General features: G+C 35.1%; 3 protein-coding genes across 3 annotated transcripts; 2 read left to right on the plus strand and 1 right to left on the minus strand.

Moving 5' to 3' along the window:
• Window positions 1-2581: 2581 nt before the first annotated feature.
• On the plus strand, window positions 2582-5594 carry LOC129240643 (putative neutral sphingomyelinase). The gene is made up of 5 exons (XM_054876569.1): window positions 2582-2707; window positions 3508-3687; window positions 3756-3939; window positions 4196-4353; window positions 4483-5594. Exons 1-5 carry the CDS (start codon window positions 2670-2672, stop codon window positions 5195-5197), a joined length of 1275 nt encoding a protein of 424 aa, XP_054732544.1. The 5' UTR covers window positions 2582-2669; the 3' UTR covers window positions 5198-5594.
• A 1091-nt stretch (window positions 5595-6685) lies between these two features.
• LOC129240644 (acetyl-CoA acetyltransferase, cytosolic) lies at window positions 6686-8704 on the minus strand. The gene is made up of 6 exons (XM_054876570.1): window positions 8543-8704; window positions 8362-8483; window positions 8161-8273; window positions 7671-8100; window positions 7426-7611; window positions 6686-7357 (listed from the first exon to the last, which is right to left on the minus strand). Exons 1-6 carry the CDS (start codon window positions 8592-8594, stop codon window positions 7076-7078), a joined length of 1185 nt encoding a protein of 394 aa, XP_054732545.1. The 5' UTR covers window positions 8595-8704; the 3' UTR covers window positions 6686-7075.
• Window positions 8705-16288: 7584 nt separating this feature from the next.
• Window positions 16289-23306, plus strand: LOC129242426 (putative aldehyde dehydrogenase family 7 member A1 homolog). Its single transcript, XM_054879054.1, has 4 exons — window positions 16289-16369; window positions 20410-21058; window positions 21654-22091; window positions 22677-23306. The coding sequence occupies exons 2-4, from the start codon at window positions 20411-20413 to the stop codon at window positions 23238-23240; spliced, it is 1650 nt and encodes a 549-aa protein (XP_054735029.1). The 5' UTR covers window positions 16289-16369; window position 20410; the 3' UTR covers window positions 23241-23306.
• Window positions 23307-23642: the final 336 nt, after the last annotated feature.

Consider the following 23642-nt stretch of genomic DNA (forward strand, 5'->3'; position numbering starts at 1 on the left):
CAAATTGATATGTGGTGATAGGTCACGGTATACAGAAGCTAAAGGTGGCGCCTTCCAAAAGCCGCTTTATTTTTCGCGATTTGACCACCGGCTGACATCATGAGTTAGAATACTAAAAAAAGGAAAGAAAATTACTTATTTGTAAATATTCACTCTTTTCAATATTGTAATTTGAAGATTTGTCACGTTTAAATTAAACAAACTGATGAAAACGAAGTGCTCCATGTTTACCTCCAAATGTATTTTTTTTGCATATATGATATATATTAGATAAGTAATCTCGTATTCTATCATCCTTGTTGAGTAATCGTAAGTCAAAAATGACACATGAATTCACTTGCTTCAATCTATTTATTAATGTTTAGAGTTAAATAGTACAAACATTAAGAAAAATTTCAAAATATACTTTATTTAAATACGCCTAAGGATAAATTCCAACAACATTATGATAAATTATTACACACTAAATAGAACTTCAATCTATTATAGAATATTGACTTCGATAAGTCTAGATCTAAAAAATCGTGAATAATTGAACTCGTGCAAACCTCTGGAGCATTAACATTGTAAAACGTTTTATATAAGATTATACGAAGTATAAAAAAACTATCTCCAATCGATTTATATAAAAAACGGGATTATAACTCAATTCAACCCAATTTAGACCGAATGAATGAAGAATGTTGAGTGTATATGTGTCAGAGAATTGCGAAAAGTAACGTCTACCAATGCCAGCATGGTGGTGCTCTATTTTATTGAATAAAAATTATGATATGTATATACAGAAGGATTAATTGTATCTGGCTGATGTTTTATTCAATATTAAAAATAGAAATCAAGTAGTATGTCATGAAAGGGTGAGAAGTTTAAAATTTGCATTTTCGATGACCAATGTAGTCGGTCCAATTCATCGAACTAGATATTTTAAGCGTTTTGTTTTTTTTATCGCAGGACATCTGTGTTATGATGCCAGCCACTGACCCTATCGTCATCCCTGTCTCTTGCCCGCAAGATACACAAAATTGAGTAAAACTTGTGCTCGTAAAAAATAGCTGCTTTCGTGTTACATATTTACACAATACATCGGTTTCTGTGGGTTTGTCTTTGGTTGTATCGACACAATGTTGCCGTTCACATTTATGCCTACATACTTTTACACACATCCGGATTATCAGTTACAATTTTTCATTGTTTAATAAACCAAAATCAAAAACCAACAACCAATATTTACCTATAATGACCATTTTTTTAAGATATTTTAATAAGAATTAAATCTATTTTAATCTAAGTTTATTTTGTAAATGATTTTGAAATGTAACACTGTGTGCTAAGACAGAAATCAGCTAATGCATTTCTACGGAACAATCCAAAATTTTTCATTTACCCACGTACACGATCAACGATAGTGAGTTTTCATTTACATTGTGCTCATTGACAAAATGTTTTCCAAAGTGTTATTATTGCTACTATTGAAAGGCGAAGAAGGATTAGTAACTGAAAAACTTCACACGCTTTAAAAATTATACGTACAAAAGAAATACATATTTTCTATGGGCATAAGATTTAATTTTTATTTTAAAACAACGAAAACCACTCAGCGATTTATAAATTTATCAAAAGCAATTTACACAAAATTTTTTACCTTGCCTTCTTACTTTATTTCACGACAACATTGTCTTTTTTAAAACTGTACATTTTTATATGGGCTGCACATTCAACTATTTGGTCGGCGGCGATTAAGTTAGCGTTGTGGCATCGGGCATGACTTGTGAATACTACAAAGTCTCTTAATTCAATGGGTTGGTTGGTTGGTTAAAGTGATGATTCATCCAGAATCCAACTTGAACTTCCGCACCATTTTGTTTCTACATCCTCGTTCCTACTTATTCCTCCAACTTATTTAATAATTATTTACAGCAAGACTATATCCAGTTTGTGCGGTTTAAGAACCTTCTTAGGTTGTTGACGTCTAAAGGTGCTCACACACTTGAACGGAAATGTACGCCCGTATCAGCTGACGTGATGAAACAAAGATCTACGATAATACGGAACGGTGGTGAAAATTCATTAGTTTCATCGTGTCTGCTATTGTTTCAGAAAAAATCGTATGCCCATAAACGTTTCGTCCTCTTATTACTTATTATAAAATGTAATATAGAATATCCCTAATATAGAATATCCATAGCCATAATTTTTTGCAACCTCAGTAAACGTGGCATACGGATGTCATCCAACTGTTTATTATTAGCAGCCAATTGCGCAATTAAATTAGCTATTCCTTCTCCTTGTGATTTCTCCATATCGTTAATAATAATTAAAGAAACCAAAACACCGAATATTCCACCAAAATAATTTCTATAAAGAAAAACTTCTCAAAGTAGTATTGACAGCTGATTGCCAATTTTGCAGGTAATCTGCCATATGTGAACGGGTTATTAATTTGCTGGATTTATAGGTGTTTAATGCATATGTGAACGTATTATTAGTAGGTATCGAATTTAAAAAAATATCGGCCAACAAAAATCGGCGTTTTGAACAAATAATGTTATCGCAAAAATATTGAAATTTTACAACCATCGATGTGGTTGTCGCAGACCTAGTTTTGAGTTGATAAATAGTTTCTGCTTCTAATATGTGGCAGAATATAGAATTCTCTAATTTTCTTGAAAATGTTACTAAATCTAAGTATTCTGACTCTCAATGTTTGGTAAGATATTATTCTATTTGGATATTAAGGTTTTTTTCACTTAAAAGTTGGACGAAGAAGATGGGAACATTCCGAACGTATATGCACCCAAACCGATCACCAACAGCTTTTTTAAAACTGAATTACAATTTAATCACAGAAAAAACGTTGGGTTGGCTTTCCTTTATGGTCGTTTGTGTTTTACTTATTAATTCGGAATGGGTAAGCCGAAATTAACATTTTTTAAGATCACACTTTTTTTTAAATTACTTCTATTATTTAATATTACAATTGAAAAAAGTTAGATTGAGATGTTATAAATCAATATATAAATAATAGATTATAAAGAAATGTATCGTATTCGTTTCGACTATTATGTGCGGATAGGTGGCTGAAATTAATGCTTTGCACGTTCGCACGAAGCGATCACGCTTTTGTTTACAAGTATCTTTATTATTTATTACTAACTATACAATCATTTATCCGTCAAACGGTTATTGCGGAGAAAGGAAAGAAAAATCCAACAAACTAATTAAGGCTGCCTATGCAGAAAGAACTTCTGCACAAAAATGCTGGTGCCTACGCCTAAGCAAGAAAGAAATTTGCGCTTAAATACTGTCACCTACAAGGAAGTGCAGTAGATAACCATGCTAGAATAAAATTTACAATCATTTTTTGAAGCACCATTACCAGGTGCTTTGACCCAGTTCCTCTCCGCTTCTTTAAATATCTGCTATATAGGAAAATTATCTCAAGGTGTTAATAAAATCTATCAGATAACAAAGTAAATATTGGTTTTATCCTCTTCACTTTCTTCTTAGGGGAATTCCCTTCCCATTTATATCCAAGGATCGGGAAGCCCGAATCACGGCTATTGGCCTAGAACTTAGTTCAGGCAAATATGATATAGTGTCCTTGCAGGAAGTTTGGTCTCGAAAAGATTGCGAGGCTTTAAAAAAGGCCACCGAGCAGATTTTGCCTTTTGCTCACTATTTCTACAGGTAAAGTAAAAATCATTAAATTATGGTTTAATTAATTTTTTATTTTATATTATTTATTTTTATTCTAGCGGTGTTATTGGTTCTGGTTTGCTGGTATTGTCTAAATATCCCATTTTAAGTTCATTTTTTCACTCGTGGAGTGTTAATGGTTATTTTCATCGGATTCAGCATGCAGATTGGTTTGGAGGCAAAGGTGTTGGATTATGTAGGATACTAGTTGACAAGCACGTTGTGCATCTGTATAACACCCATGTAAGATATATATTTAAGTCTAACCCATCAAAGTTGTTCTGAAGGGACTACCGTTTTGCTTTTGAAATATACCCTTATTAAATACTATTTTAGTAATACCACTTGTTATGTTTAGGTATATTGATATTTTTTTCTTTCTGAACGGCTTTATAATAAACTCAACATTTTTTAAGTTGATTATTAAAAAATGTATATTAACTCTCTTATAAAACTAAAAAATACAACAAAAAATTTCTGTTTATGGAATAATGTTTAGTTACATGCAGAATATAGCAACAACCATGACGATTACAAAACTCATCGTGTTATTCAGGCCTTTGACACTGCACAGTTCATACGTGCAACGAGAGGTGATTCGACTTTGCAAGTGCTTGCTGGGGACTTAAATGCTCAACCTCATGATTTAACATACAAGTAAATAAAAAATAAAATATATATGTATTGCCAATAATGGTTAAAGCAGAAATTATAGAATTTAGTATTGACTTGTTTGTATTATATTTCACCACTTGTATTAATTGTAGTTTTTCTGTATTCTTACAGGGTTCTCCTGTATATTTCAAAAATGCAAGATTGTTGCACTTCGGAAAACATTGTAACAAATGAATTCTACAAAAATTCGTATACTCCTGCAAACACCGACGGAAATAAATCGCTGGGAGTGCATATTGATCACATATTCGCTCGTAGTTCTGAAAACACCCACCTATCCATCATTGACTATAGACTGCCATTAACCGAGCGAGTACCCGGCCATAATTTCAGCTATTCAGACCATGAAGCAGTATTAGCTAAGTTATATTTAAGTGATTCCCGTAGACATTCTGTTGCTGCAGATAGTTGTTATGCTGTTAACACTCTTATGAATAATATAGAGCGAAATGGCGATCAATCTTACGAGACTTCTGTAAAAGCTGACGAGTGTCTCATATCGAGACGCATTGCGGCATTGCATGAATCGATATCTTTATGTGAGATGTCTTTAGATCAATTAAATATTGATCGCATATTTTACTACAGTGTTGCTGTTATTTTCGCATTCATTTTAGTGGTTTTCTTAGAATATTCGGCACCAACAGGATTTAGAACATTGTACATAATTTTAAAATTTTCTATATCAGGGGTTTTATTGTTTTGCATTTTTATGGGGTCTGTATGGAATTACATGGAGCTGAATGGTATATTATCCGGGAAGGTTGCAATGGAATTAATGCTACGATCTATTGATATTTTTGAGAAAGTTCCAGTACAAAGATAAAGTTGAAAAAATACTAAGTAGTAAAAGAAGAGATCGAAGCTGAAATTTACTTTAACGATACAAGCTCAAAATACATTTCATATTGTAAATTTAGTTTTAGGAATATATCAAGTTAATTTTAATATAAATATATGCAATACTTTGACTTGGATGCATTTTATTGAAGCTACATTTGTAATTGTTTTGTATTGATAATGTAAACCGGACTGTTGTAAAAATATTATTAATGGAATAATGGCGACGTTAATCGAGCAATAACATACATACATATCATTCTATTGTGAAGTCAAAAATCAAGAGCTTGTTTGTTTTTAATAGTTATATCACCTGAAATCCGGGTTATCTAATTTATAGCTCATTGAATTTTGGTATAATAAGATGGCAAGTTTCAAGTGTTCGCATTGATCTTTTGGAACATTTTTATATGTCTTTTTCCATATAAATTCCGAAAAAATTTGCTTTATCTGAAAGGTAATCACGCGCGTACCCATTCGGCTACGGTAGCCGTTTGGCCGTACTTCTTGTTGTTGTTGTAGCAGCATAAACATTTCCCATACTTACATACGGGGAATGCTGCTGGAGTGACAGTCCTTGGCCAGATATAAATCCGGGTCGTTTCGGTAACGTAGAACCGACTGTCGTGGGAACGGCCGTACTTCTCTGATTCTTTGCATAAATTTATATTTTTGAATGTTTCCTTCCCGATTCGCTTCTTTAAATCTCTTAAAAGGTTTTTAATGTGGTTTCAGTCGGTTGGACTGGCTTGGCTAACTAATAATTTTAACATTATTTTTTAGAAACCATTCATGTATTAAAATTGAGCAGTGCCTTGGGTCATTATCTTGAATAAAAAGCCACCGAAGTGCATACTCTGCTCAGCAAATGGTAGAATCACTTCTTGAATTATGCTCTTGTAAATAAATTTGTCCCTTTATGTCAGTATGTTTCACAAAATTTTTTCATTAGTTTTAAATGTATTATTGGGCGTAAATTCTCCAGCTCTTTTTGTTCGATTTACCTTCTGGACCGGAGTTATCACTGACTCTTTCAGTGAGTTTGGAAATACACCACCCGTAAATGATATTTTACCTGGTTTCACATTCTCAATTTACTTATTAATTTCTTCTTTGCTTTATATAAAATATTTGATATATTTGCAATTATATTATTGTCATACTCCACGCTTAACTTTTATACCTACAATCTATTTTTTGTTGCTTCTTTGCATAAAACTAGTTTTTTGAAATTTTTAAAATTTGTTTTTGCCCCTCTGTATTTATTTCATTTCCTTGCGTTATTTATTTCTCATCTTTGTATATCCTGCCCATTTCTCAAGAGCATTTTCAATTTTTCTGCTTGTTTATCTTTATATTTGGACTGCGTGAAATTATGCCTTTATTACGTTACCCTTCATTGTACTCTACATTTCTACCGTTGGGATTTTTTTTTTTTTGTTGAAAAATATTTCATCATAAAAGAAGTATCCTATATTTTTTGTATATTTGCGAAATACTGTTTTTATTTCCAACAGGTATTTCTATTATAAACGTCTCATGATCTGATTATTTTATGTTTGCTTCAATGCTATTATACTATTTACGTTATGCATTTATTTAGATTACATTGTCAATAATTGTTCTTGAATTGAATTGAAAAATAATAAATCAATAGTCACAACTTGTCAACGTGGTGGCGTACACTTTCTTTTGACACTGACAGTATATTTGCATTTATATTGTTATAACACTTGACATTAAACCAACCTTTAGCTTTTGTCAACATTTGCATTTGAAAATATGTTTAGATGATTATATAAAATGTAGATGTACATACATAGAAATGCAAAATTTATAGGTGTATGAATGCATTTCATTATCTCTAAATACGCTCAATAGCCATAGCGATACCCATGCCACCGCCAATGCATAAGGACGCGATACCTTTTTTTAAATTTAACCTTTCTAATGCATATATTAAAGTGACCAAAATTCTGCAACCCGAGGCGCCTATCGGATGGCCCAAGGCAATAGCGCCACCATTAACATTCACTTTGTCAGCGTTTACATTTAAACCCTTTAATACTGCAATTGATTGGCCCGCAAATGCTTCATTCAATTCAAACAAATCTACTTCTTCCTTCGACCATCCAGCTTTAAGCAGCTATACGAAAAAGTAAACGTAAACTAACAAATGGACCCACCGACTTATTAAAAAAATTGTATACATACCACAGCTTCCACAGCAGATACGGGACCAATACCCATTACATCAGGTTCTACTCCAGTTTGCGCCCACGCCACAATTTTAGCCATAGGTTTTATAGATCGTTTCTTCATCTCTTCGCCTGACATTAACAATACCAATGCAGCAGCGTCGTTAATGCCTGAAGCATTTCCGGGCGTTACGGTCCCATTCTATACAAATACATGAGTGCTTTAATATTTAGTATTTAAAGTAAAAATATTTTCATTACATCAACAAAACAGGGTTTTAGTTTTTTCAGTGAGTCATTTGTGGTGCCAACTTTGATGTACTCATCTTTATCAAAAATTTGTATTCCGGCACGCGTCTTCAACTCAACGGGTACTATCTCTTTATCGAAGAAACCATTTTTTTGGGCACTTTCCGCTAAGTTCTGTGAACGAACGGCATATTCATCTTGTTCACTGCGTGTTATATTATACTGTTTCACTAAGTTTTCGGCGGTGACGCCCATATGAATATTATGCATAGCATCGGTGAGTCCATCATATGTCATTGTGTCTACCATCGTCCCAGGGCCCATTTTAATACCATTTCGTAAATGAATGGCGTGTGGTGCCATGGACATACTTTCTTGGCCCCCACAAATAACAATTTTAGAATCTCCACAACGTATAGATTGGAAGCCCAATGCAACAGTTCTGGAAAATATCGTAATATGAACAATAACTCAAAACACAAAAAAAAAACTTTTAACACACTTTAAACCAGAACCGCAAAGCATATTTATATTATAAGCGGGAGTACTTATAGAAAGACCAGCTTGAAGTGCCGCTTGCCTTGTAGGGTTTTGTCCCTGCCCAGCTGTAAGACTCTAAGAAATTATTTGAAAAGGCAAGTGATATATTATATTAGCATGATTAAAACATTTTGCTACAATTATACGCTTTATCAAAACTCACTTGGCCGATAATGACTTCGTCCACATCACCGTTCGCAACATTGCTTCTCTTCAACACTTCTTTAATAACTATACTACCTAGATCCGAGGCTTTCAGTTTAGAAAGTGATCCATTGAAGCTTCCTTTAATTCAATAAAGAAATTTCAAGAAACTATTTGTATTTATAAATCGTTTTAATTACCAATAGCTGTACGCGCGGCGGATACAATATAAACGTCTCCTACGGTCACCATTTTATGACGTACTCATCTAACTTTCAAAATCATCTACGCTTTTAAATATAATTACATTATATAAATACTGCTGCAGTACTTGATGCAGAAAAAGCTCTTAGATTAGGTATGAGCTTTGGACGATCGATTAATTATAATTAACATAAAATTATGCACTTCACAAATCGATACTTTAAGCACGGTATGGTCATGATTTACAGAATGCAGAGGTGTGGCCAACATAAGACCGTTAACTGGCTACCAGCGATTTTAAAGGAATCTGTTGATTTGCTGACGTAAGCCGGCCCCGTTTATGAAAAAACTGGCAATACTGCTGTTTCCGTGGCGCCGCAATTTAATGGCGGATTCTTATAGAACTCGACAAAAGAAAACGAAATGAAAAAGTAAAATTTTTTGATATCTCGCTTAGTTTTCAAGTAATTTAATGTTAAAGTTCTCTAATTTAGCGAAATTTTGTGTTGCCATACACCTGAAATAAAAACGAAGTTCGTATGCAGAGATGTTCAGTAGAAGGTTCATTGTAAAACTGCAGTATTTTTTGCTCTAATTTTAAGTTGAGAAATAATTTTGAAAATAAAAACATACAACTCATTCAAACTTAATAACAATGATATTAAGCGTATCTCAAAAAATAATAAAGTAATTAAAATTAAATTAATTAACACAGTATTTTTGCGTAGAACTCCTTTTCGCGTGGGCGGCCTTCGGCCGCGCTTCAAAAAAATAACCCTCATCAGTCCAACTCCGGCTACGCAATCCACAGTATTTTTGCGTAGAACTCCTTTTCGCGTGGGAGGCCTTCGGCCGCGCTTCAAAAAAAATAACCCTCATCAGTCCAACTCCGGCTACGCAATCCGCAGTATTTTTGCGTAGAACTTCTTTCCGTGTTAAAACCATTGAACCCAAAATTAAAACATCATATGCGTGTATGTTTCATTCATTTCGTTTTCTTTTGTCGAGTTCTATAAGAATCCGTCATCAGATTGCGGCGCCACGGAAACAGCAGAATCCCCAAAAAACTGATATTGTGGGGGTGATACGCGAAAAAAGTCATCTGAACGATGACTGATTGGTGATTGTGTAAGTGTCATATGAGCGGGCAGAATTCTGTGGCGGAATCACCGTTGACGTGTCAGCCAAAGTTATTCTCACAATTTTGCTTCAGATGGCCAAGCCTGGTAGTCTATTATTCTTGCGGTGTCAGTATACAGAAGGTGTCGCGCTCCGAGAACCGATACATTATTTTCCTCCGACTGGGAAAGTATTCAATGCGGTATCAGCTGGTGGCAGCAGAGGAAGAGGAAGGTTTCCTCTGCGTTGGTAAGATCAGGGGGAGAAGGACTTGGCTTCACTTGGTGTGTTCAACTGGCGCCGGTTAGCACGAGAAAGAAACGCTCGGCCAAAATCGCGTAAGCGGTTATCGCACCAATGAAGAAAAAGAAGAAGGAAGATATTATTTTGCATTTTTCTGTGGTCGATATTCTATTATTTTTAATGGTACCATAAAAATTCTAATTTGATATAGCAACCCCGCCAGTACGCTCAAGCACTCACTCCACTACATAATTGACAGCCTGTTAAGCTCATACCAAGGCGAATTTATTACAGGTGACAGCAAACACAGATAAGTAAAACCCTACATGTATTTGTTGTTGCGTTTGGTCCAAGCATCACGTCAAAATCAGTAATCAAATGTAAACATACGAATGCAAACATACCAATACATACAAACAAAGCATATCATTTTGACGTAAGCCATACCTACGGCGAAAAATTCAGCTGGGTGAATGCTGTCACCTTAATAAATCCACCTTGGCACATACCAAAGGTGTCTGTCGAAAAATAGGAAGAACTGCATTGGAGTGTTGAAAACAACAAAAGTGTCAACAAACACAAATTTTCTAAATTACACAAGAGGCTTAACGACAAGTGAGCGAGAAGCGGTAGAAAATTACTCAATTTTATTTTTTAATTAGTTCATTTAATTTTAAGTGCAATTGTTAATTTCTATATCTTATCTTGCCAAATAAAATGACAAACAAGAAAGAAAACTCGCTGCATACCTACAGGCATAAATATTATATTTATATAATGCTGGTAGCGTGGCAATCCGTCGCCGATTATAACTCCGGGTCGTTTCGCTATAGTAGAACTGATTATCGTTCATTATAGCTTACTAAAACATTATTTTACTAAAAACAAGTGGGCGTAGCAAAATAAATCCAAAAATAGTACTCGCCAAATACTGATGCATTAAAATGGCAATGATGGTATTTTTCTGATCATCAATGTATCCAATATCAATCTTTTTTCGATAGTTTATGAGTCGCTTTGGCTAATGCTACGTTCTCACGACGCGTAATTCGCAAGCTTATTCCTGAATTTCCCTGTAGTTCACTTTGACATCTTTCTTCTCGTTTATATATGTATTTTGCTTTTGAATTTTATAAATTTGAAAAAAAGTAACTAAAATTAAGATTTTGCTTCATTTTTTAGCGAAGATTTTATTAATATATTTCTTCAATTTTTCAACAAAAGGCAGCAGGATGGCGAAAAACGCTGATGAAGAAATGGGGTAAAAAAATGAACGAGGATTTGTGAACGAAGATGCCCTGCTGAGTGTATGCTACATCTGAAGACAATTTGATCGCTTCCACCACTGTTATAGCCTAGACAGACGGTGGCGTTAATCGGAATAAATGACTTAATTCGGAATTATCTCAGGAATGAAGTTAGCTGCACTTCATGTGGATTGACAACTAGACTTAATTCGGAATTATCTCAGGAATGAAGTGCATCTAATGCGTATTGACAACTAGACTTAATTCTTATAATATAAGTGAGTTAGGGCAATTCTCGATGGCAACATTGTCGAAAAATGATAGTTAATACTACTGTAAATAAAAAATAATGAAACTTTTAAAGTGAAGACTTAAAACAATCATTGCAGCATTAAAATTCTGGAACAATATGATGAGCACAACAGTATTTGTCGCGTGCGATCCGCCTTTTACTAACAAAACCATCCAATAAACGAACTATGTAGCTGTTCACTAATCTCTCACACTATAATTTTAATCAGAATTAACTAAAGATTTTTGGACCTTTGCATGTTGGTGATGACTGCTGGTTGTAGCAGAGGAAGAGGAAGGCCTACTCGGTGTTGGAAAGATCAGTTGTAGAAGGACATGGCTTCACTTGGTGTGTCCAACTAGTGCCGGTTAGCTCGAGAAAGAAATGACTGGCGCGCTTTGTTAAACTCGGTTAAAATCGCTTAACCCTTTCAATACTAACGGGACACATACGTCCCAATGAGTGTTTTCGTTTTACTACATGCCAAATATTTCTTTGCATCGCTGTGTATTTTCTTCCCATCAGTTTTTTACGAGATTTATCATCAATTATGCTCCATATGACCCGTTATACTTTGTATTCTTCTCTACACATGTTTTGTCGTAGTAGTCGTAGTTAAATCGTAGCACGTGCTAGGTCAGTAAGTGGAAAAACAACAATTATAGATCTACTGAGTGTGATTTTTTTATGAAATTGGTGGAAACATGGACAGGTAATATCGTGCGAATAAAAATAAACATTTGAGGAATTGATAGTGTTAAAACTGTATATGATATAGATCATAATCTAAATCTGGGACATATGTGTCCCAGCAGAGCTTGCCATTGGGATGCATGTGTCCCAACAGTATCATATTAAACAATTACAATTTTCAACTTTTTTCAACCAGCGACACAACCCGGGATAGAAAGCGTTTACGAATAAATGATGAAGACGTAATACGAAGCTTATTAGAAGAGAGTGATTCTGAGAGCTGCAGTGACTTCGACGATGATAGAGTTATTGACCCAAATTATTCAGATGAAAGTTCGTACGAAAGTGATTCGGACTTAGATTATGACCTTACTTTGCCAGTGCAACGTGTTGAGGAGATGCAAGAACCAGTCCCAGAACACTTAGTATGGGACAACAATAATTCCAATTTCATTCCCAGAAAAACTATTTCGGCTTTGCAAATGCCGACCATTCTTGCTAAAATTGATAGAAGTTCAAGAGAACTCGATATCTTTTTCAAGATTTTCCCAAGAAGCTTGTTTATACAAATTGCCGACTGCACAAATAAGCGAATCGAAATACTTAACAATAAAATAAACAATAGTAACCGAAATGCTTCTACATCTGAGAAGGGAAAAGCCTTAGTACAACCAACTGATCAATACTAAATGATGATCGTTGTCGGTGTATACATGGTCATGTCATATAACCAACTACCCCACATGCATATGTATTGGTCACAAAATCAATCTTTGGGCAACATGGCTATGAAGACTGCATCAGCCGAGATCGGTTTTTCCTTCTGTCATCAAAACTTTATGTCACTGATCTAATGAAGCCATCAGATGCTACTAAAACTTATTATATTGATGAAATGGTGTCTTGCCAAAAATATACTTTTAAAAAATCTCTTCACTGATTGCGTTTATCAATCGATTGACGAAGCTATGGCAAAATTCAAAGGAAGGTCTACTTTGAAACAATACAACCCAATGAAGCCTATCAAAAGAGGAATTAAAATTTGGGAAAGATGTGATTCCATAACTGGGTACAGCTATGATATTGATATTTATTCTGGGAAGGAACAGGTTCAAGCAGAGGGTACTCTTGGAGAACGAGTTGTAAAAAAATTGTGTGCAACAATATCGAATCCAATGGCATTAATTTGCTGTGATCGGTTTTTTACTACCGTACATTTAGCACAATCTTTGGAGTTTGGTTTAGTAGGCACCATTATGAAGAATAGGAAGCTATTACCAAGTTCTGATGGACCAAAAATGGGAAGAAGTGCCTACGTCTTCAAATTTAACAATAAAGGGTGTTTGGTCTGTAAATGGCAAGACACCAAAGAAGTTTTACTGATCAGAAATTGCCATACTGATAAGATGACAACCGTACAAAGAACCAATAGACAAGGAGAGAAATTAGCTGTTCCATGCGCAGAAGCTATTGCATTTTATAATAAATATATGGGCGGAGTAGACCTTTCAGATCAATTTTCATCTCTCTACGATCCAAATAGAAAATCTGGGAAATGGTGGAAAAGAGTTTTTCAAAAGCTTCTTATGGTTTGCGTTTCTAATTCTTGGATCACTTTTGATGAAACTCGGCATACAAAGGTTCCATTGATTTCCTTTCTCGTAGAATTATCAGAACAGCTTTTGGCATATGGAAAAGATCGCGCAAAAGTTAAACGTCGTAGTACAAGCGGCCGGCTCTCTCACCGATCAAAATTTTTATCCGGAGTTGGAGAGCATCTTCCAATAGAGGAGACAACTCGACGTCGTTGCAGAAGTTGCGCCGATAAGAAGAAAGAACAACGTACGAAAACTATATGTTCTTCTTGCAATATTCCTTTATGCAAGGCCTGTTTTGCCAAATATCACACAAGCTAATTTCATATACATAAACTTTGATTCAAAATACTGTTTGTTACCTTGTAAAAGGAACTAAATGAATTCAATAAATGAAAATAAAGAAGGATATCACCGAGTCCTTAATTTAATAGTTTACGTTTATAGGTACTATTGAGACACGTGTGTCCCACTGTTCATTACGGGTGGGACAATGTTTTCCCAGGACATTTTCTCAATTCCTAGAAATAATTTCTTTATTTATACAAGAGGACATACTATTTAGATCACTAGTAATAACTTTTCATGGTTAAATATTTTTTCCCCTTAAAAAAAAATCCGTATTGAAAGGGTTATGTGATTATCGCGCTAATCAAGAAGAAGGTAATTCAGAAACCTCCAAGTCGAATTCATAAGACGCCACTTTAGTTGAGTAACAACAAGATTTACATGTATGTATTTTGTTTTTCCAATTTGGTTTTTCGAATACCCTTAATTCAATGAGAATGTAAACAAATAAATAAAAAAAAGGAAGCAGGGCACCTTAACATTCCCCCTTAGAAAAAGCAGCTATAGCGAACTTACTATGCGAGAATTCATTACAGGCTCAATATAGAGCATACAAAGGTTTGTTGATTGATTTGGCGGAATTGAGTGACGTCAGTACAGAAAATAAAAAAAAAACATTTGTGTGCAGGTAAACGTTTGTAGCTCGTTCATTGCTCATAAAGGCAATATATATGAGGATAAATATTTGCATATATTATGAAGAATTGCCTACCAATACTGTCAATGGCTGATTGTCTGTGAATAAGCGGCACATTTACGCATTTATCGTCCATTATTATATTGCCCATCGATATACTGTATTAAGGAGGCTGTCACACAGGGGCTTACTTTCAAATACGCCAGGCTGACTTTTTTGAAAGCACAATGCTGCAGTTTGGTAGATTAATATATATATAGTAATAAATAAAACATCCAACATTTTTGTACCCGCGTACTTGTGCATAACGGAATTGAATTATTTAAATATTTCAAAAAAAAGATAATACTACACAGCACTAAACACCGATAGCAGAGGTGTTTGACATTTTAAGTAAATTATAGTTCTATAATAAGCGCAACATACGATTTGTAAACGAGTAAAATCGGAGTTGAAATTGTGTGGCGAGTGGTACATAAAATATCCTTAACCTTTGAAATATTCGTACTCAGCATTGTAAGTCAGATCCAGATCCGAATGGGTTGGTACGTGACTACCATTCGGAATTCACAGAGAGAACGTCGTTTCGAATCTCGGTGAAACACCAAAATTAAGAAAAACATTTTTCTAATAGGCGGTCGATCCTTGGCAGGCAATGGCAAACCTCCGAGTGTATTTCTGCCGTGAAAAGGCTTCTCATAAAAATATCTGCCCTTTCGGAGTCGGCTTGAAACTGCATTCCCTCCATTTGTGGAACAACTTTAGGACGCACGCCACAAATAGGAGGAGGAGCTCGGCCAAACACCCATAAAAGGGTGTACGCGGCAATTATATATATATACATATATACTCGTACAATTATAATTATAATATTATATGTATGTAAGGAGTGAGTTTTTAATGAAGAGGATGTGGTCGTGTTGAATTCAGTAGTGGTTGACATTATCAATTTTACTAAAGCTGTTTCCAAATTCGAAAATGCATTCGAAATTGGAAAGCGTTAACAAACTTTGTCTGCTTCTTGTGAATGGATTAAATTTTAAATTTACATTTGGGAGATGGATTGCAAAGTAATAGAGATGGGCTTTTCAAAAGTAAAGTCCAAATTTATAAAAAATAGAGTCCCATGTTCATAAACATTAAATGAAATGGTTAAGCAAAATTTGCGTGTTTAACGGAATTATTTTTATGGCAGATTCCGTGTTAATGAGTAGTGCTTTACCGTTAAACTTCAAAATGATCAATGAATACGAGTAAATGATGCAATTTGTACATAATATTGCACTCTCATTACAAATAATTTTCAATTCTTTATTTCTTGGTGATTGTTACTATTCAGTACAGTTACAGTATTCGTTATTTTTGACAAAAACCAATTTACTACCGGGTAATAATAATAAAGTATATACTCGTATATGTATACATATATATACAATAATGTGTATATAGATCCGCACGATTTGTTTGTTAAAAACATTTGTTATCATCGTACTGATAACAGCAACTGAGAATAGCTTATCATAAAAAGGTCCATTGAGTAGGGTAGAAACTTACACTGCATTCAGTTTTAAGAGAAAAGTGAGCGCAAACGGTCCGGCTTCTGACACAGCTTTTTTTTCATTTTGCATAAAAATTCTTTTATTCGTAACGTAAGTTCAGCTATACATAAGTAAAATATAATAATGAATAATACGTTTTGTGGTACAAGTGTGTGTTGTTTTGCGAAAGAACTGTGTAAAAATACTCGATTTTCTGATGCATGACTGAGACTATAGAAAGCCTTAAGTGATGACATAGGAAATAGGATATATGAAAATGTAGCTTAGTTTGGTACCGTCGGTTTAATTGAAACATCTCGCAATGACGCGGCGTTAGCTTGCTCTCCGCTAAGTTTTCAAATTCGATAAAGCGTTATATCAGGTGTTTTTTTAAGAGCTTGAGAACTTAAAATGCTAATACAAAACGGAAATAATGTTGGAAAGAATTTTTTTATTATAATCTGGTAGATAATATCATGGCATTTATTTTTTGAATATGAGTATGAATATGAATATGCTCCCCGCGGCTACGAGTTAAAGTACGTTCACATATGCATTAATTACTAATAAATCCACAAAATGAATCTACCCGTTCACATATGGCAGATTGCCTCAAAATTAACAATCAGCTGTCAATATTGTTGTGAAAGGTTTTTCTTCATAGAAACTATTTTGGTGGAATATTTCGGTGTTTTTGGTTTGTTTAGAAAGAAGAAGAAAAGACAAAGATTAATAATAATAAACAGTTGGAGGAAATCCGTAAGCGACGTTTACTGAGGTTGCAAAAAATTATGACAGCAATACGCATGGGAATTTCTACATTATATTTTATAATTAGTAATTAGAGGACAAAACGTCCTATTTCAAGTGCTTTGCCCATAGAAAGTGGACCGTCATCAGTCCAATCAGCTGCCTACAGTCCCCTCTGCTTAGTGACAGGAGGAACTGCGACAGTCAGTCGGACATACCAGGTAGCATCAGTTTTGTCCAGTAATATACTGGTCATTTGAAGGCGCATATGTGAGGTCTCGATCGCAGTAGTAGCCATTCGTTTGAAAAGAAAAAGAAAGACAAAGAAAGAAAAGTGCAGCTGAAACTTGTCCTATATTGATCAATATTTATTGTAATCACGCTCCATCAAATACAACTTGTAAAGTGGTTTCGACGCTTCCAACGTGGCAATTTTGACGTGAGTGATAAAGATTGCGAAGGGGCACCGAAAAAATTCGAAGATACTGAACTACAACAATTATTGGACGAAGTCGCATGTCGAACCCTAGATGATATGTCTTAAGAGTTATATGTTGACAGATCAACCGTCGGTAAATGTTTGCACGTGATGGGAATGGTCCAGAAAGCAGATAACTGGGTGCAACACCAATTGAAGGAGAGGTATATCGAGAGACGTTTGGTGATGTGTGAGATGTCTCTTGAACGGCAAAAAAGAAAAGGTTTTCTGCTTCGCATCGTCACTGGCGATGAAAAATGGATCTCTTATGATAACCCTAAGCGTCAAAAATGTTAGAGCCTGCCAGGTGGACCAGGTCCATCGACAGCGAAAAAAAATATTCATGCTTCAAAGGTTAAGTTGTGCATCTGGTGGGATCAGAAGGGTGTCATCTATTATGAATTCCTTAAACCATCTGAAACCATCACTGGCGATCGTTACCGACTGCAGCTAATACGTTTGCATCGAGCTCTCAAAGAAAAACGGCTGGAATGGGACGGTAGACATGATTGATGATACATTGCACCGTATTCCCTAGTCATTGCACCTTTGGATTACCATCTGTTCCCATCAATGCAGTCAGCCCTAATTGGAGAGCGGTTTACTTCTTACGAGGCTATCGTAAACTGGCTCAATGAATGGATCAAGTCAAAAGAACTCGAATTTTTCGTCAGAGGAATCTGTATGCTGCCTGAAAGATAGAGTAAAGTTATAGCTTCCAATGGCACATTCTCACATTCTCACATTATATCATATATTATTTTATTGTTTAAATAAATCGTACCTTTGGCTAAGAAAGAACGGAAGCTTATTCCCATACCCAATATATATATAAAAGGGAAACTTGCACCATTTTTTCGACAAATGGAGGAAGTTACAGTCTTACGCCGCCTCCGAACGATAAACGGTTTTTTCATGGCAAAAATAAACTCAGAGGTTTGCCATCGTCTGCCGCGGAGCGATCGCCATTAGAAAAACTTGTTTCTATCAATTGGTGTTTCGTATTCGAACCTGGGTCCTTCCAAATGGTAGCCAGGCACTAATGCATTCCAATAAATTTATCAAATAATAAATATGAACAAGTGCTAAAAGCCAGAAATGTAACTTTAAAGCCAATTTATACAAAAAAAAATTGATAGCTCTGGGACCTCAAATATGTATATTCATATAGTATAGAGGTACATATAAAAATTCATCAAAATTCGCCCAAAACTCTATTCTTGTCCATTCTGTATAAGGACTCAAGGTGCTGTGTGAAGTCGTATTGGGTGTGTGCCGGTAATTTTTTACAGTTTTGAGGAAAAATTAGCAATGTGTACGTTGAAATTCCTACAAATATCGTAAAAATGCCATTTATTTAATTACTTAAATATATAAATACGTAAATAAAAACAAACATTTATACAAAAAAAAAATATTGAATCCAATCTATAATGGCACAAATAAATACATTTAGTCGTATGAAAATAAAGGAACTATAATTTGACTTGGATTCTTCGCTTATTTTCAGCACTTTTTTAAATTTTGTTGCATTTGTTCCACCGTTTGAAATCCAAAACGAAGCATGCAGCTAACAATGAAATACACAAGCAATCAAAATCAACACTTTTGTCAACCACAATATCTGCGTTATAAATTAACTCAGAATAACAAGATTAGGTATCGCACCATTCAGAGATGATAAAAAATGTGCTCTTGCATGCATACATACATACGTACCTATAGATACGAGAACGTAATCTGAAGCATAACTAAATGTAATATTTCAATAGCTCTTTGATTAGAGTAATCCCAAATAGAGCACAATCCTTCTAGAGATACAACATACATATATTAAAACAATATAAATTTAAGAAATATTCATATCATGGCTGATCGACATATAGAATTTGCTATTTTTTTATTCATATGTACATATTGTTTTTTAGCCATTGCTGGGTGGCTTTTGCCTTATGGGCTGGAGCGGAATCTTGCTGGAAGATCCAACGCTCTCCATTGAGGAGAGTACTGCTCAACTGCTTTACCACGCTTTCTAAGTCATCATCCTGATACATTTTTGCCTCGATCCTAACCCCTATTTCACCTCAATGTAACGCCTTTACAAGACACCCCCCACCAAACCATTACGGAGTATGGATGGTGGTCACACTGAACTCTTGGAACAACATTTTTTGCGTCTTTAGAAGTATTAGTATAGGTTGTGTCGTTTTCATTATTAAAAACTTCTTTAACAGCGAAAATTGTCTCATCGTTAAAAAGAATATTTTAATGGACGTTGACCGCGTGCCACGAAAGAAGCTGCTTGCATCTGTTGAGATCATCTCATCTGTAATTAGTCTTGACATGGATCTGGTCGGTACATTAATTTCCCTGGACACATGTTTCTGCTCTCTAAGGATATTTCTGCGAACTCTTCTTCGAATGGCTTTTATAGTTGCACTGGTGCGTACTATGCGAGGACGAAAACTTCTTTTTCTGTCTGTCACTTCAGACGTTTGGGAAACACGATTCATCGATAAACAAAAAACTTTTTCAGCAATTCGTAAAAATCACTTGCATTTTTCCGCAGTTATTTAATGCAATCACTGCAATGCGATTTTCCTTAGCTCCCCAATCCATTGTTAACTAACGAAATTTGCCACGAACAGCACGCAAAATTTGTCACAGAAATTACACCCTTTTTGGTGTTTGACCAAGCTTCTCCTCCTATTTGTGGTGTGCGTCTTGACGTTATTCCACAAACGGAGGACCTACAGCTTTAAGCCGATTCCGAACGGCAGATGGTTTTTTTTGAGGAGCCTTTTCATGGCAGAAATACGAGCTCTGTGTGAAGATCTTTTAAGTGCTTAATTTGAATGTAAAAATTTAGCTCGAATTTGAAAGACCTTGTAAATAATGTAAAGATTTTTCTTTTTATTTCCAGCATGTCAGTTTTAAGGCATTTAAACAGATGTTTGCCATTTAAGCAAAACCAAACGGCATTGATTGTCCAGTCATGTTTCTTCCACAAAAGTCCCGCGATCAAATCAAAAAATGACTATCTAATTGATTCGGCTGAGTATTCATTTCTAAAGGATATTGGTATAGAACAAGACAATTGCGGAGTATACAATGGAACATGGAAAGGCTCCGGAGAGGTAATAACATCCGTAGATCCCGGAACAGGGCGAAAGATTGCCAATATTCGAATGGGTAGCACTGAAGAGATGGATGAGGCGATACGAATTGGAGTTAAAGCATACCAGCAATGGTGTGAGGTACCACCACCCGTGCGTGGAGATATTATTCGACAAATTGGTGACGAAATGCGTAAATATAAAGAGCCCCTGGGAAAACTCGTCAGTTTAGAAGTTGGAAAAATATTAAGTGAAGGACAGGGAGAGGTTCAAGAGTTTATTGATATTTGTGATTACGCTGCGGGACTATCGCGCATATATTCGGGACAGGTGATTAATTCTGAACGTTCTGATCATACAATATTGGAAGCATGGCGTCCGTTAGGCTTGGTAGGAATAATATCTGCGTATAATTTCCCGAACGCCGTTTTTGGTTGGAATGCTGCAATTGCGTTGGTAAGTCTACAAATATTACTAGAACAGACATATTTGCAGATAACTGTGCATATGTATTAGGATGGATCATGGAATGCATAATGCTAAAGAGTACATTTGAAAGCTTAACTTGAGAGAGTACCTTATAAATAAAAAAAATATTTTTGGTGAGAAACAAGGGTTTGCTACTACATATAAAATTGAAATTCTTTCGGTGCCTGCGAAATATGACTTATCATTATGAAACTAACCACTAGAACTACAAATTCTTCTAAAATACAAGGGTAGTTTACTTTCTCAGATAAAATTAAAAACAAATTTACTTAAAAAAAAATTTTGATTAGTGGTGGAACATTTAGTAGTAAAATACTTCTTGAATATATAAAAACATTTTTAAAAATGAAGCCTTGGATGTCGACTGCATCTGCATCTGCTGCTGACTATTTCAAGATTAAGAAAGAAAAAGTTTGATTGTATTTTTAAATTTTGATTCTATTTTATTTGTTTTCGCATTTAAATAAAAGCTATTATTCTTTCGGAAAGTTTCGACCCGGCCTTACATTAATATCTGTTGAACTTCTGATACCTAACATAAGATTTCTAAAATGTTTCGCAGATCACCGGAAACAGCGTCCTCTGGAAGGGAGCACCAACTACATCCCTTGTCTCTGTGGCTACTATGAAAATCCTTTCTGAAGTTTTAAAACGCAATAACTTACCACCCATTGCGTTACTTTGCCAGGGTGGCGCCGATGTCGGCCAGAGGCTTGTATCCGACACAAGGGTGAAACTCGTATCGTTTACGGGTAGTTGTGAAACCGGACGTAATGTCGGTGTGGAAGTACAAAAACGTTTTGGCAAAGTTATACTGGAACTAGGTGGCAATAATGCTTTGATCGTCGATCAGGATGCTAATTTCAATATGGTATTGGAAGCTGCCTTGTTCGGCTGCATTGGTACATCTGGGCAACGCTGCACTACTACACGTCGGATAATCGCACACGAAAAATTGTATGATCGTCTGGTTACAGAATTGGTTGCCAAATACAAGCAAGTATGTAGGAAATGGTTGACAAATAATAATTTGAAAATCGCCATCATTTTCGAGAGAGCTTTCATTTATATATTTCATCTTAAATGCTGTAATCGAGAGAGAGTGAGAAAAAAAGAAGAGATAGAGAAGGAAAGGGAGTGGGAGAGAGAGAAAACATTATCGACTTAACATATAATAATAGAAATTATAAACAATAAATTCGGGTGCTGGATATTAGATACTATATTATTCTGCAGAGAAAATTTTCGACCCCTTTTTCGAGCATTAGTGGCTGTGTGTCATGACTGGTCCACTGGATGGATTATTATTATTATTTATTTAGAAAAGTAAATCAGTTACAAATTTTAAATTTTAACTTCAAGCACTAGCAGTTGAAGGCCTTTGACTAGTTACTATAAGTAGATAGAGTAGCCTAAAATCATATAACATTTTGTTGATATTGCAACTCCTTAAGATACTTCCCAATAATTTTTATTTTGAAGCTTAGGCATTTCTCTAACTTTAATTTATGTAACTTAGTATTTAAAACAATTTCTTTTTTTCTAATTACCTTGGCTTTCTATTTATATACTGCATATATTTCAGGTCCTGCCTAAAGTCGGCCATCAATTAGATCCTAAAACCTTAGTTGGTCCCGTACATTCGCAACAAAATATAGAAAACTATAAAGCCGCTATTGCCGAAGCAGTTAAACTCGGCGGAAATGTTGCGTTTGGTGGTAAAGTAATACAGAAGGAAGGATTATATGCTGAACCAACAATTATCACAGATTTGCCACACAACTCACCCGTAGTACACCGAGAAACTTTTGCACCGATTGTTTACATTCTGAAAGCCAAATCCATTGAAGAGGCGATTGACTGGAATAACGAAGTAGACCAAGGTCTGTCTTCAGCGATATTTACGGAAAACATTTCGAATGCATTTAAATGGATCGGCTCGCAGGGATCCGATTGCGGTATTGTGAATATAAACACTACAACTAACGGTGCGGAAATAGGCGGTGCCTTTGGTGGAGAAAAACACACCGGCGGTGGAAGAGAATCAGGATCCGATGCCTGGAAACAATATTGCAAGCGAGCTACAATCACAGTGAATCATTCCGGAAAGCTAGCGTGTGCACAAGGAGTAGTATTCAATGTGGAATAAATGATTGATGATTGATGTTAGATGTACATATGTATATGTTTTTATATTAAAATTACAAAAATTTTATTATTTTCTTATTATTATTTTTAGGCGCATTTAATTTCTGTTTAGAGCTAGCGTCGTAAAGGTCCATCTAAATTTATTGGGGATATGATATATGATAAGGAGCTTTGCCTATGTATTGGGTGTTATCTATAATAGATGTTTTGACAGTTTTTGCTTAATTAGCTTCTTCATTCAGAAATGTGTGTATGTGCAGTAAAATATTAACCATGGAGCGTTACGCAGTCGCAAAATGCGCAGAAATCGTGAAATTTTATTTTGAGGGTAATTCATCGAATATCTCGATCTCAAATATCGCCTTCAGGGAGCTTCAATAACTTTTCTTGAGCATAAACTCAT

Source organism: Anastrepha obliqua, chromosome 3, assembly GCF_027943255.1.
Source record: "Anastrepha obliqua isolate idAnaObli1 chromosome 3, idAnaObli1_1.0, whole genome shotgun sequence".
In the NCBI taxonomy this organism is placed as follows: domain Eukaryota; kingdom Metazoa; phylum Arthropoda; class Insecta; order Diptera; family Tephritidae; genus Anastrepha; species Anastrepha obliqua.